The following is an 11,594-nucleotide window of genomic DNA, read 5'->3' as shown; positions in this document are numbered from 1 at the left end:
ATAAAAAGATTCTTGGTTTGATTGTTAAAGTGGATCGGTGGCAGGAGGCAGATAAGGGGACCCTCCACCACCCTTTTAGCTCCACTGAGCCACCAGCAACTCTGGCCAGCAGGGGACTGCCGCTGCCTGGCATAAGCAGAAAGTTGACTGCTGATAATAGCCGATATTTACTGCTCCCTACAGGTTCCCCACAGATAGGGTGACCGGGGAGCAAGCATGTATGTGCAGAGAGGGTGTGACATCAGCAGCCTGACCATTGCTTCCAGAGTGAAGTAGTGGTTGGTAACCTAGACAATGAGCAGTAAACAAGGGGCACAGAGGAGCAGCAGTAACATGAAAAGGAGACAAGTTTGAAAATGAGATATATTTACAAAAATGTGTAACTTTACATGCCCTACAATTTAAATATTGATTATGGATATGGGGATGCCCCTTGAATTGCCAGCCGATGCAATACCATTTGTAAAATTTTCTTCCATTGTACCTAAACTCAGCTGTCATGGTTGTGATAACTTATGTTAAAAAAATGACCTTTTTATTTTAAATTCTCTCGAGCCATTAAAAGTAAAATTATTGAAGTCTTATCAAGTAAAGAAAGAGAGATGTGCTTAGCACTGTGAAATTGAATCCCATATAGTCAAGCCACTGTCTAATGTATTGATTCTAAATCACATAGCAGGGAACATCAAGCTTCAAACTGAGATATTATAAAGGTGAACAATGACTGCTTATTAGTTGATCTGAACAATTACATTTCTAGTCATTTTATTCAGTCATTTTTTTACTATATGCAGCAATTTCAGATTTGAATTGCAGGTTTCTGTTGTCTTTCATCACTGTCAGCCTCTGCTGCTGCTCAGTACTTATTCCATGTACTTCTCTTAATAAATTGCTCAAGTGTGGTGTCTCTCTTCGGCCTGGGTTGTGAACCGCTCCTAGTATACTTTGCAGCCACCTCTGGCGAGTTATTTCTTCAATAGTCTTTCCTTTATCATGCATAAGCTGGGCTTCAGCAACCGATCTCTCTCTAGAAGACAAGACATGATAACTAGTTTACTTATCATACCATATGAAAATATATATATATTGACAAACAATGTTTATTTTTATAAATTACATATCTTTTTAATGAAGATCAAAATTTGAATGGACTGAAACTGTATGTTTTTTGTAATCCCACCTATTATCCAGATCACATAACCCTTCAAAGACATTACAAAAGCTAGGCCAAGTTCTTTGATACAGGGTAAGATTTGATGCCATTAATAAGAACATTCATTCTCCCTCTGATGAAAAGTAGTGATATGACTAGTATGGTAACTCTACCACTGCATCTGTCATACACTGATGTAAATGTACACCATGTGGAGCATGTAAGTGCAGAGCAAAGTATTAGAACATAGAGCTTATAGAAATAGTCTTTAGCACTGAACTAATGTAAACATATGCCTGAAAATACCTGCCCAGGTTTCTCAGAGGAGAAAGGAAATTTGTCATCAGAAAATTACCAATAGTCTAAAACAGGTTTTTGTATTAATCATATTTTTACAAATTTTTGGTGATTTTTTTTCATTTATAACTTTCCATTTTGCTATCTATATTTTATAATAATCCTGAACACTTGCAGTTCCCATTAGGTCTAAAACTAATTGGAGACTTCCTGTTCTGAGACGTTCAGATTATTTCCCAGTAATGCCTTACTTTGCAAGAGTACAGTGAAAGGTAACTCCAGTAGTGAGAGATTCACCATTCACAGCAGAGATCAGCATCTCTCCCCTCCCTATAAAATGACCTCTGTAAAGGTCTCCATTTAATCTGAATGGAACAGGTCCTGTCTGTTGCTGTTTATGATCCAAATCACTGACTGCTGTAAAATCAGCTCAGGCAAGATGGCAGCCCCCATAAAAATGTACTAAATATTAAATTAAAAAAATTACTAACAGAAAAAAGAAACTGATTGGAAAAAAGAGCAGGTTTCAGTATCAGTATTTCAGTATTTCAATGTATGAAGTACATTCACCATCCTTATTTACCAACCTACAATCCAGATTCTGGTCTAATTATGTAACAGAAACTGCCCAACAAAAGTTAATAACATCCTACTTTCTAGTAAATGTTAGGGGCTGTAGTCTGGCAACAGCTAGCGGATGGTTGGGTGCAGCACGGGCGGGTGGGAGAAAGGCTGAGAGATGTGCCAAGATACTGTGTCCCCATGTGAAAGGGTAGCGAGGATGGAGTGACAGGGAACAGGCTGTAAAGCAGAAAACTGGGTCCCTATGTGGAGGGTCACATTCTGCTACAGGGACACAGTTTTCTTCATTACACTGATTCCGAACCTAACCAAACTTTTATGGCAAACCAAACTTTTTCTGAAAGTTTAGCGAGCCCGCCAAACTAAATTTTGGAAAGTTCGCTCAACCTGTTGATATATAGATAGTTGGAAAAAACTTTAGTAGATATTGAAGAAAACGCAATTCTCCCTTTTGGGAGTTGAAAAAGGTTTGGTGCCCTGCCTGAGATGGTGAAGAACAAATATATTTTGTATAAAAAGCTGAAAAAATTATGCCTTTTTTGGGGTCAGGAGTTGTCCAAAAAATCGCCCTTTCTGGGAGTTGCAACATGATTGGTGTCCATAAAGCTATGGTCAAGAAATAGCTTTTTTATGAAAAGCTTAATAGAAATATCCCTTTTTTGGGATTGTGGGATGTGTAGTTGTAAGCCTGGTTGCTAGTAGCAGCAGCAAGGGTGGGGGACTGGTAGTAGCCACAGGATAGCAGACAGTGGTGAACTAGTGCTAGTAGTAGCCAGGGGACAGAAGACAGCGGTGGGCTATTGATAGTTCCAGCTAGGCCTTGTGATGCCGCTCCATATGCTTACATAGAGCTGTCATTCCTAAACTCTGACCCTAGCTATGTCTTTCTTTTTGCACTGTGCCTGGGTTTCTATGTCTGGTAAGACAGAAAAGAATTTCAACATGGCAGGATACCATAAATAGATAGGTACACCACCATCTGACTGTGCCCCTCCTCTGGAAGGCTTTTTTCTTTAGCCTGCAGATGCAGAAACCCTGATCAAGGGCTCCTTGCTGTTCCTCAGCATATATACCAAGATGCCTTACAATCTCACCACCACCAGTCCCACTAGTGATATGATCGGCCACTGCTTCCCTCTCCACCACCTCAGTAACACACTCCAAAGGTTGACTGTCCTCACACAACTCCTCTTTGTTGCTAATGCTATCCTTTTGCTTAGCATTGGGAGGGGGGGAGCAAAGACAAAGAAGATGGAACACACTGTCTAGGATGGACATTTCCACCACGCCATGTAACTGTAGACAATGAGGAATCCACTGACACCTGGTTCAACGTCATATCATCAGATTTTGGTGCTCATACTTCCATCAACATTCTTACTGTGCTTACAGGTGTGCTCTCTCCTCTACCCTGTCTAACATTTCCCTTACTGGACATAATATTTTATTGAAAAATATTAGAAAGTTATTTTTATGTTTCTGGGGTGATTTGTCACTCACCTACTAGTCAACTTTCACTATGAACGCTTTCAATGCATTATCCAAGCAATTATTTGATAACCTGGGGTCATGTGATCTTGATGCTAGCTGCAAGGTATGCTGGGCTACTCTATTTAATCTTTTTAACTTTCCTATTATTTCCTCAATTCATTCAGGTTTAAAAATCCCATGTATTCCTAATCCATTCGGCTACAATTACAATTGTTGCCATGCTCAGGCGTGTCGAGTCTGGCAATGTTTGAAAACTCGACGAACTGCAGTCACCCCAAATTTCTGATTAAGACCTTGTTTAACTGGCTCAGCTCACTCATCTCCATTGCTGTGTACAAATTTTTATCAAGTTATCCACACCTTTTGAAAATTGCTTTCTACTTAAGATTTTTTCTAGATATTTAAGGTTTGGCTCTCCTTTCATTTACCTGACTGTCAGCATATGTTTCTTCATGTCTTTCAACTTCCTGAAACTAAACATGGATTACACAGAGCTTATCACCTCTTCAACATCACAAGCTGCTCCCACACCCAAAATATTCCTACCTGTTAACAGATGCTAGTACATACAATGATAAAATCCTAACTAGACTACTGCAACTCCCCTACTTTTGTGGCTTTTAGATAAACAGATCAACATCTGTTCATTCTATCTTTAACCCATTAAGAACTAAGGGCATACAAGTACGCCCTTGAGTCCTGGTACTCAAGAACCATGGAGTACCTGTTTTGTTTTTAAAATTTCACCCCACAAATATTTTTTTTGTCTTGCCATATATTTTGTAATTAAATGATTGATGTCATTACAAAGTACAATTGGTGATACAAAAACAGGCCCTTATATGGGCCTGCAGGTACAAAATTGAAAGCGTTAGCATTTTTTGAAGGGAGGAAAAAATTTAAGAGCAAAAACGAAAATTGGCCTGGTCATTGGGGTGATAATTGGCTTGATCCTTAATGGGTTAAATAGTTTTTTTTAAAGTAAAAACAAAACAAAAAACTTGGGTGCTTTATTTCCACTCCTGTCCACACACATCAGCTACAGTACAAGACACAGGTTGTGTGTGGTATTGCAGATTGGCTTCATTGATGTGAATAGTAGGACTGAGATGCACAATTCCTTTAAACATTGCTTCCATCTGACAAATCTAAAGCTGCTTTCTCCATTTCCAGACCTTATATAGCTACTCTACTTTCACATAGATTGTTAGCATTTTATCTCCTGTTACCCTTATATTATGCAAAGTGAAATGGAAGTTGATGGCGCGGTTTATCAGTAAGTACCGTAAAGACTACTTGTATGGTGCAACTTTTTTATATCATCAGAGATTGTCATGGTTTTTATTCTTTCTAAGAATATTGTATCAGATGATTAATTTACTTATTGTGTGTCAACATAGAAAATGTTCTTCGGCCTGGGTTGTGAATGGTCTCCAGTAAGCTTTGTAACCATCTTTGCCGATTTATTTCTTCAATCACCTTTCCTGTATCATGCATTAGCTGAGTCTCGGCAACTGATCTCTCTCTAAAACAAACAACAAAAAGTGAAATGATTAAAGAGAAAGTAGAACTCATGTTACTATTCTTAGAATGTGCTTAATCAGAGATGGTACTATGTAAATTGCCTAGACACACTATTGGCATGATAGAAGGAAACCCCATGAATGGATATTAATTGTGACCTTTTCTAATATGTCTTAATCTAAACTGTGATGTATAATTTTTATTTCATTATTAGTGTTTTGTAGTTAGTAGTTTCCATACCAAATAAAAATAATTAGGGCCTTATTACACAGGACAAATATCAGACCCACAGACCAATATTTTTCTGTGTACTTGGACCAGGGATCAGCTGACCAATGAGCAAACGCTTTACTTTGGCTAATCACTTGTTTTGCCCTGTCCACCGCTTAAGCCATATAATGGCTCTGTAAAGTGAATGCGGATCTGTGCAGCTAAGGCCATGCAATAGGGCCCTTACTTGAAGAGACTTCACAAAAACATACCACATGAACTTATTCCAAGCTGCTTTCTGGCTGAAAGAGATTGCTGATACACAATTTAACTTCAAAACCAGAAAGTGCCCCCTTCCAGCCCCCTTTTTGTTTATTTTGGTTAGGGCAGTTTATTTGATGATATTACTTCTCTACTTTAATCTCAGCAATACAATGGAATAGTCTATGAAATTGAGAATAAGATATCTCAAAGACAACATGAATCTATAAAATAGACATTACTTTCTTTCCACTGTAATAACGTGTTTCTCCTGTTGGGTTAGTAAACAGGTTCATCAGGGATAGGGATATGGCTCAATGGTTGGAAGGAAAATAAACTAGGGTAACAATCAATTGTACCTGGTCTGTGGCCACAAAGTATGTAACATGTTAGAAATGTCCCATTACTAATGTATATTGATATAACACAGATGATGGTTAGATGTTAACAGCCAGCTTATCAATAAGAACCCCTAATGTATATACAGCACACCAATAGCCAGAATATGGGTATTCAACAAATTATATTTACCAGAGGATATTGATGAATATGCTACCTCTATTCAGTTTTATTGATGAATGTGCAACCTCTATTCAGTTACAAGCTTAGAGAGCAACATGTGCATGCCAGAGAAAATATATCAAGCTAAACATATAGGACAAACAATCCACTTAAGGCCAAACACAATGGAGCAAAAATATTCGGCAGCAATAATAAATACACTACAAACTGAATGTACAATAGATTAATATAATAATATAGATACGTCTATTTAGGGTCACTGATGAAACCAAATTACAGGGTAGAATGTAATGAGAAATGATACTTAGCTAAGGTGAATGGCCCAAACGGCCCCATGGTTCACACTAGTTACACAGTAATTGCCACATTTTTACATGTCATGAATGTAAGCTTATCTATATGTCTTCATTTATTTATTTATATGACTAATATAAGGTTATTTTTATTTTATTCACATTCCATCATTATTAATTATGTTTACATCCATTGTGCATCCCAGCATGACCAGCATTGTGAAATGTTTATTATACCCTGTAGGAACAATTCTTTCACCAATCCCTAGTTCCCTTTTGGTCTTCTGAGCTTTTCTTAATCCAACCACGTTACGCTTCTGCGCTCCTTTGGTGGAATGCAGATGCGTCTCAGGGACCGGAAGTTGTCAGATCACGCTGCTCACAGCGCACCACTCCTGGCACCGATGTACCTACGCGGCGGAATCTAAGTCTCCCCATAGGTAACTTTAACATGTTTATGCTCCGGGAACGCACATGCGTCCCAAATGCCGGAATTGAACAGATGACAATGTTAACAGCGTATCATCCCTGGTACCGCTTTACATGTGCAGCGTTTCGGAAGGCCTCCCGGCATGGGTATTTAGAACGCCCCGACATCAGGCCATTAAACTTCAGCCCTCGGACCAGCTCACTACATCTCTGCCATGCCGGTGATTGCCTGATGGACATTCCAGCAGCATACGGTCATGAGAGGGACCTATCTTGTGCGTTCACCCAGGGCATACCAAGTACTTTCCCTGTGTTAAATACTTTCTAACATGTTACATACTTTGTGTGTACAGACCAGGTACCATTGATTGTTACCCTAGGTTATTTTCCTTCCAACCATTGAGCCATATCCCTGTCCCTGATGAACCTGTTTACTAACCCAACAGGGGAAACGCGTTGGTTTTTATAGGGATACTCTGCTCTGCACCCGACATCTATTAGGGTTGCAGTTAGCTCTATATTTTTAACAAATTATTATCACTTTTTTGTTAGTTCATTATCAAGTTTTTTCACACGGTGTATATAATAAAAAAAAATTATAATTTCGTTTTTTTTTTTTTTTTTTGGGGGGGGGGGGGGGTTGTGCTACTATATCCCATCCTCCATATCCATTACAAACAACTTTATTATTTTCTCCCGTGCACTCTAGCATCAGGGAGGTCAACTTGGTTGAGGCCGTCCTTTTAACGAGATGGATCCCTCAAAAGGCAGGATCAGTTAGGGGGGCTATATAGGACGGGCAAAGTCTCCTTATTCCCCATCTCCTAGTGCCCTCTAATCATCATACATCCTACATCTAAGTAGAACAAAGAAATAGAGAACAAGACCATACGGGGCGCCTAGTGCATTATCCCAGATAATCAGATAAAGTGAAAGGGCTGTAGTATGCTCACCTGGAGCGCAAAATAAATGTGCATGTAATCCAACGTAGTGGGTAGAAATGTCTTGTGTGTTCCCAGGAGTGCTGCAGAGCCGTGGGGATGTGGACATGGGCCATAGTCCGTCCACAAATGATAAGGCAAAGGAACGATAAAAAATTCCCTCTCTAGGTGCAAACTTCTTCGGTTGGAATCAGGCAATGGATGTTTCAAGATTAAATATTTTTATTTAACCAATTGGTTAAGTAAAAATACTTAATCTTGAAATATCCATTGCCTGATTCCATCCGGAGAAGTTTGCGCCTAGAGGGGGAATTTTTTATCGTTCCTTTGCCTACATTTAAGTGGCCTTCCTGTTTTTTGACCCTGTAATCATCATATACCCTACATCTAAGTATCACCCCCGAATATCGCCTTACTTATATGCACATTTGCCCACATCACTTTGTTTGTTTGTTCTTTGATTTATTGTGGTATATATAGGTAGCCATCCTTCTGTCGGTACCTTTTTAATAGTAAACAATAAAATGCGTAATTTTATCAATCCTAAATGGTAATAAAACATTTTTGTGAAACAGTGTAATAAAAACAAAACAAACAATACTAAAAAATAGAAAAATATAAAATACAAGAAAGACATTACTTTTCTGTGTTCTCAGAGGCAAGAAGATATGCAAAGGAGACTATTCCTAGGAAAGTCAGCAGCTGTAGGGATTTCTGTGAAGGAAACATCACTGGAGTCTATAAAAGGCAAAAATAGAACTTCATTAAAGAAATAATACTATTTATTATAAAATAAGATTTGTAATGTAGTTAAGTAATTAATAACATGTAATTATATTGTTCTCATAACATAGATCTACCTATCTAGAATAGGTAATTATGTCTAAAATTTAACTGTGTACCTCCAGATATGCAGTGCCAAATTTGGCGTGGAGAGTCAAGGCAACGTACAACGCACGAGCCCTATTCTAATTAATAGAACATGTGCACAGAACTTTCTGGGCAATCTGTATCTCTCCATGCCAAACTGTGCAGAGTGCATGGCACCGCAACTCTGGAGCTACGCTTAAATTTAGCACATTGAAATGCTTTTACTACATATTTTGCTGTGTTCTTCACCATTTACATGTTAAAATAGAAACATATTTTTTAGTCTATTTTACAGAAATAACTGGAAAAATTCCACATGTGCACATACATACATACATAATCCATGTTCACAAAAAGTAATCAAAAAATCTAAACAACTAATCAGAATATAGATGTCTGTAATCATCCACAGACCCCAAAAATGTATTCACAGATCCCTTTAGTTAAATACTTTTTTGTTAAAGAGAATGTATGAATACAGATCAGACAATATTAATTAATATGGGACATCATTATTAATTTATTCAAGATTACTTTTTGTTTTGTCATTGATCTTAACATATTTATTAATAACTTCCATAACATCCAAATAGCTGGAGATATTTAAATTAAACCGTGTACACATGTTACTTAGGGTTACTTAGATGTCAGCTTAAAAAAAAATAGTAAAGTTTAATCAACCCTAACAACCCCATTTGTGAGGGTGAAGGTTTTTGTTTATAGTTCCATGCAAGTCTATGGGACTACCAGTGCATCTCCTGAACATTTAACTTTCTGGCTGCAGAGATTGCCCAGGACTTTTAAACATCCTGCAGACTGTTCAGCAGACAGGGGCTGAGAATAGGTGCCGGGGACAGAATATGAGGTTGAGAAATGATGATGGGATATGAGGTCGTGATATGAAGTTGGGATATGAGAACAAGAGCATCATTGTTCCGTTTGCTGGGTACTCTGCCAGTTACTGATAAACCAAGTCCACTGGGAATCTCCATAAGCTTACATTGACCTGTGATTCAATATAAGTTAAAATGATATGTATTAGTAAAGCATTTATACACTTTAGCACCCTGCAGAAAATATATCTTCAAACAACCTTATCTTCAAGATATTTCACACTAAAACAATCTGTCATTAAGTCTATCTAATTGCTATCTGCAAGCTATTGTTTATCAGTAAATCTATTTAATTACATTCCTTGTTAATCTATAGAAACACACAGCTTCCACAAACCTATTCTATGTGAAGAGATGGCATGCTTTTAATTTGCAGCCTATAAATATAGTTTTTTTCTGATGTGTCTTGATAAGCAGCTATAGAAAAAAATAATATATAATCCTGTCTATTCTATTAAGATACCAAATAAATGATGTTTTATACACAGTGAACATTATGTTAATATCATTATGGTCCTGATGTGTATCTGTCTGTGTAATGGAGCTAATGATAATAATTGGTGTCTTAAGGATTCTAATTAGTTAAATCCCTCTCATTTATGTATTTATGGTGTGCATAAAATGAGTGCGCTGTTCTTGACTATCTTTGACAAGATAGACAATAAATGTTGCTGCAATTCAGCATGTGCAATGCTGCCCCATTCAGACAGGAGCCTTTGAAGTGCCATTCTTAATATTGCAGGAATCCCAGGGTTGGACTCATACATACATACATACATCACTATACATCCTGACATTGATGTTGTATAACTGTCACTCTAGTTCTTATTTGCAAAAGTTTTTACAATTGTAACATATTATATCTTGTAACTACCAAGAATTGTGGGATTTTTTCCAAATTAACTGGTACCAGAAAGTTAAACAGATTTGTAAATTACTTCTATTAAAAAATAATCTTAATCCTTTCAGTACTTATCAGCTGCTGTATGCTCCAGAGGAAGTGGCGTAGTTCTTTTCAGTCTGCCTTTAGGTACCGAGATGAGATCCTCAGCAGAGAGCACTGTGGTCAGTCAGGCTACCTCTGGCAAGCACATGGAGGGCTGTGTGGCCCCCCAAAGAAATGCCACCACACACCATTACTGACCCACCGCCAAACCGGTCATGCTGGAGGATGTTGCAGGCAGCAGAACTTCTCCAGGGCATCTCCAGACTCTGTCACATGTGCTCAGTGTGAACCTGCTTTTATCTGTGAAGAGCACATGGCGTCACTGGCGAATTTGCCAATCTTGGTGTTCTCTGACAAATGCCAAATGTCCTGCATGGTGTTGGGCTGTAAGTACAACCCCCATCATACCACCCTCATGGAGTCTGTTTCTGACCGGTTGAGTGGACACATGCACATTTGTTCCCTGCTGGAGGTTATCCTGCGTTGTTTACCTCCTACGGCCTCCTCCACGTCTCCTGATGTACTGGCCTGTCTCCTGGTAGCACCTCCGTGCTCTTGACACTACGCTGACAGACACAGCAAACCTTCTTGCCACAGCTCGCATTGATGTGCCATCCTGGATGAGCTGCACTACCTGAGCCACTTGTGTGGGTTGTAGACTCCGTCTCATGTTACCATTAGAGTGAAAGCACCGCCAGCATTCAAAAGTGACCAAAGCATCAGCCGAGAAGTGGTCTGTGGTCACCACCTGCAGAACCACTCCTTTATTGGGGTGTCTTGCTAATTTCCTATAATTTCCACCTGTTGTCTGTTCCATTTGCACAACAGCATGTGAAATTGATTGTCAATCAGTGTTGCTTCCTGAGTGGACAGTGTGACTTCACAGAAGTGTGATTGCCTTGGAGTTACATTGTGTTGTTTAAGTGTTCCCTTTATTTTTATTGAGCAGTGTACATGTGGCCCATTGCTTGTAGGCTTCATTATGATAGTGTTGAGCTTTGTTTTGGGGAAACTAAGTCTTATTCTATTTACAGGGCTAAGTAACGGTACTGGAAGGGTAAGTTCACATTGGTTAGAATTATAGCTGATTTCTTCTGTGGACTTATGTCAGAAAAAGTCTTTAGCTGAGTACGAATCCCATACACATGCTACAGAAGTGTTTGGCTGTATGGAATGCCATCA

General features: G+C 38.6%; 1 protein-coding gene across 3 annotated transcripts in view; it reads right to left on the bottom strand.

The window, feature by feature from the left end:
* Positions 1–360: 360 nt before the first annotated feature.
* LOC130356539 (parathyroid hormone-like) overlaps positions 361–11,594 on the bottom strand; it is a 37,059-nt gene continuing 25,825 nt past the window's right edge. For all 3 annotated transcript variants that reach the window (XM_056558225.1, XM_056558226.1, XM_056558227.1), the window contains 3 exons: positions 8,344–8,441; positions 4,905–5,048; positions 361–1,027 (listed from right to left, as the gene is read on the bottom strand). In XM_056558225.1, the coding sequence (XP_056414200.1) occupies positions 766–1,027; positions 4,905–5,048; positions 8,344–8,441 (504 nt within the window). In that variant the 3' untranslated portion in view covers positions 361–765. The remainder of the gene's footprint in view (positions 1,028–4,904; positions 5,049–8,343; positions 8,442–11,594) is intronic.

Source organism: Hyla sarda, chromosome 2 (assembly GCF_029499605.1).
Source record: "Hyla sarda isolate aHylSar1 chromosome 2, aHylSar1.hap1, whole genome shotgun sequence".
Taxonomy (NCBI): domain Eukaryota; kingdom Metazoa; phylum Chordata; class Amphibia; order Anura; family Hylidae; genus Hyla; species Hyla sarda.
This window is presented reverse-complemented; position numbering and strand designations above follow the sequence as displayed.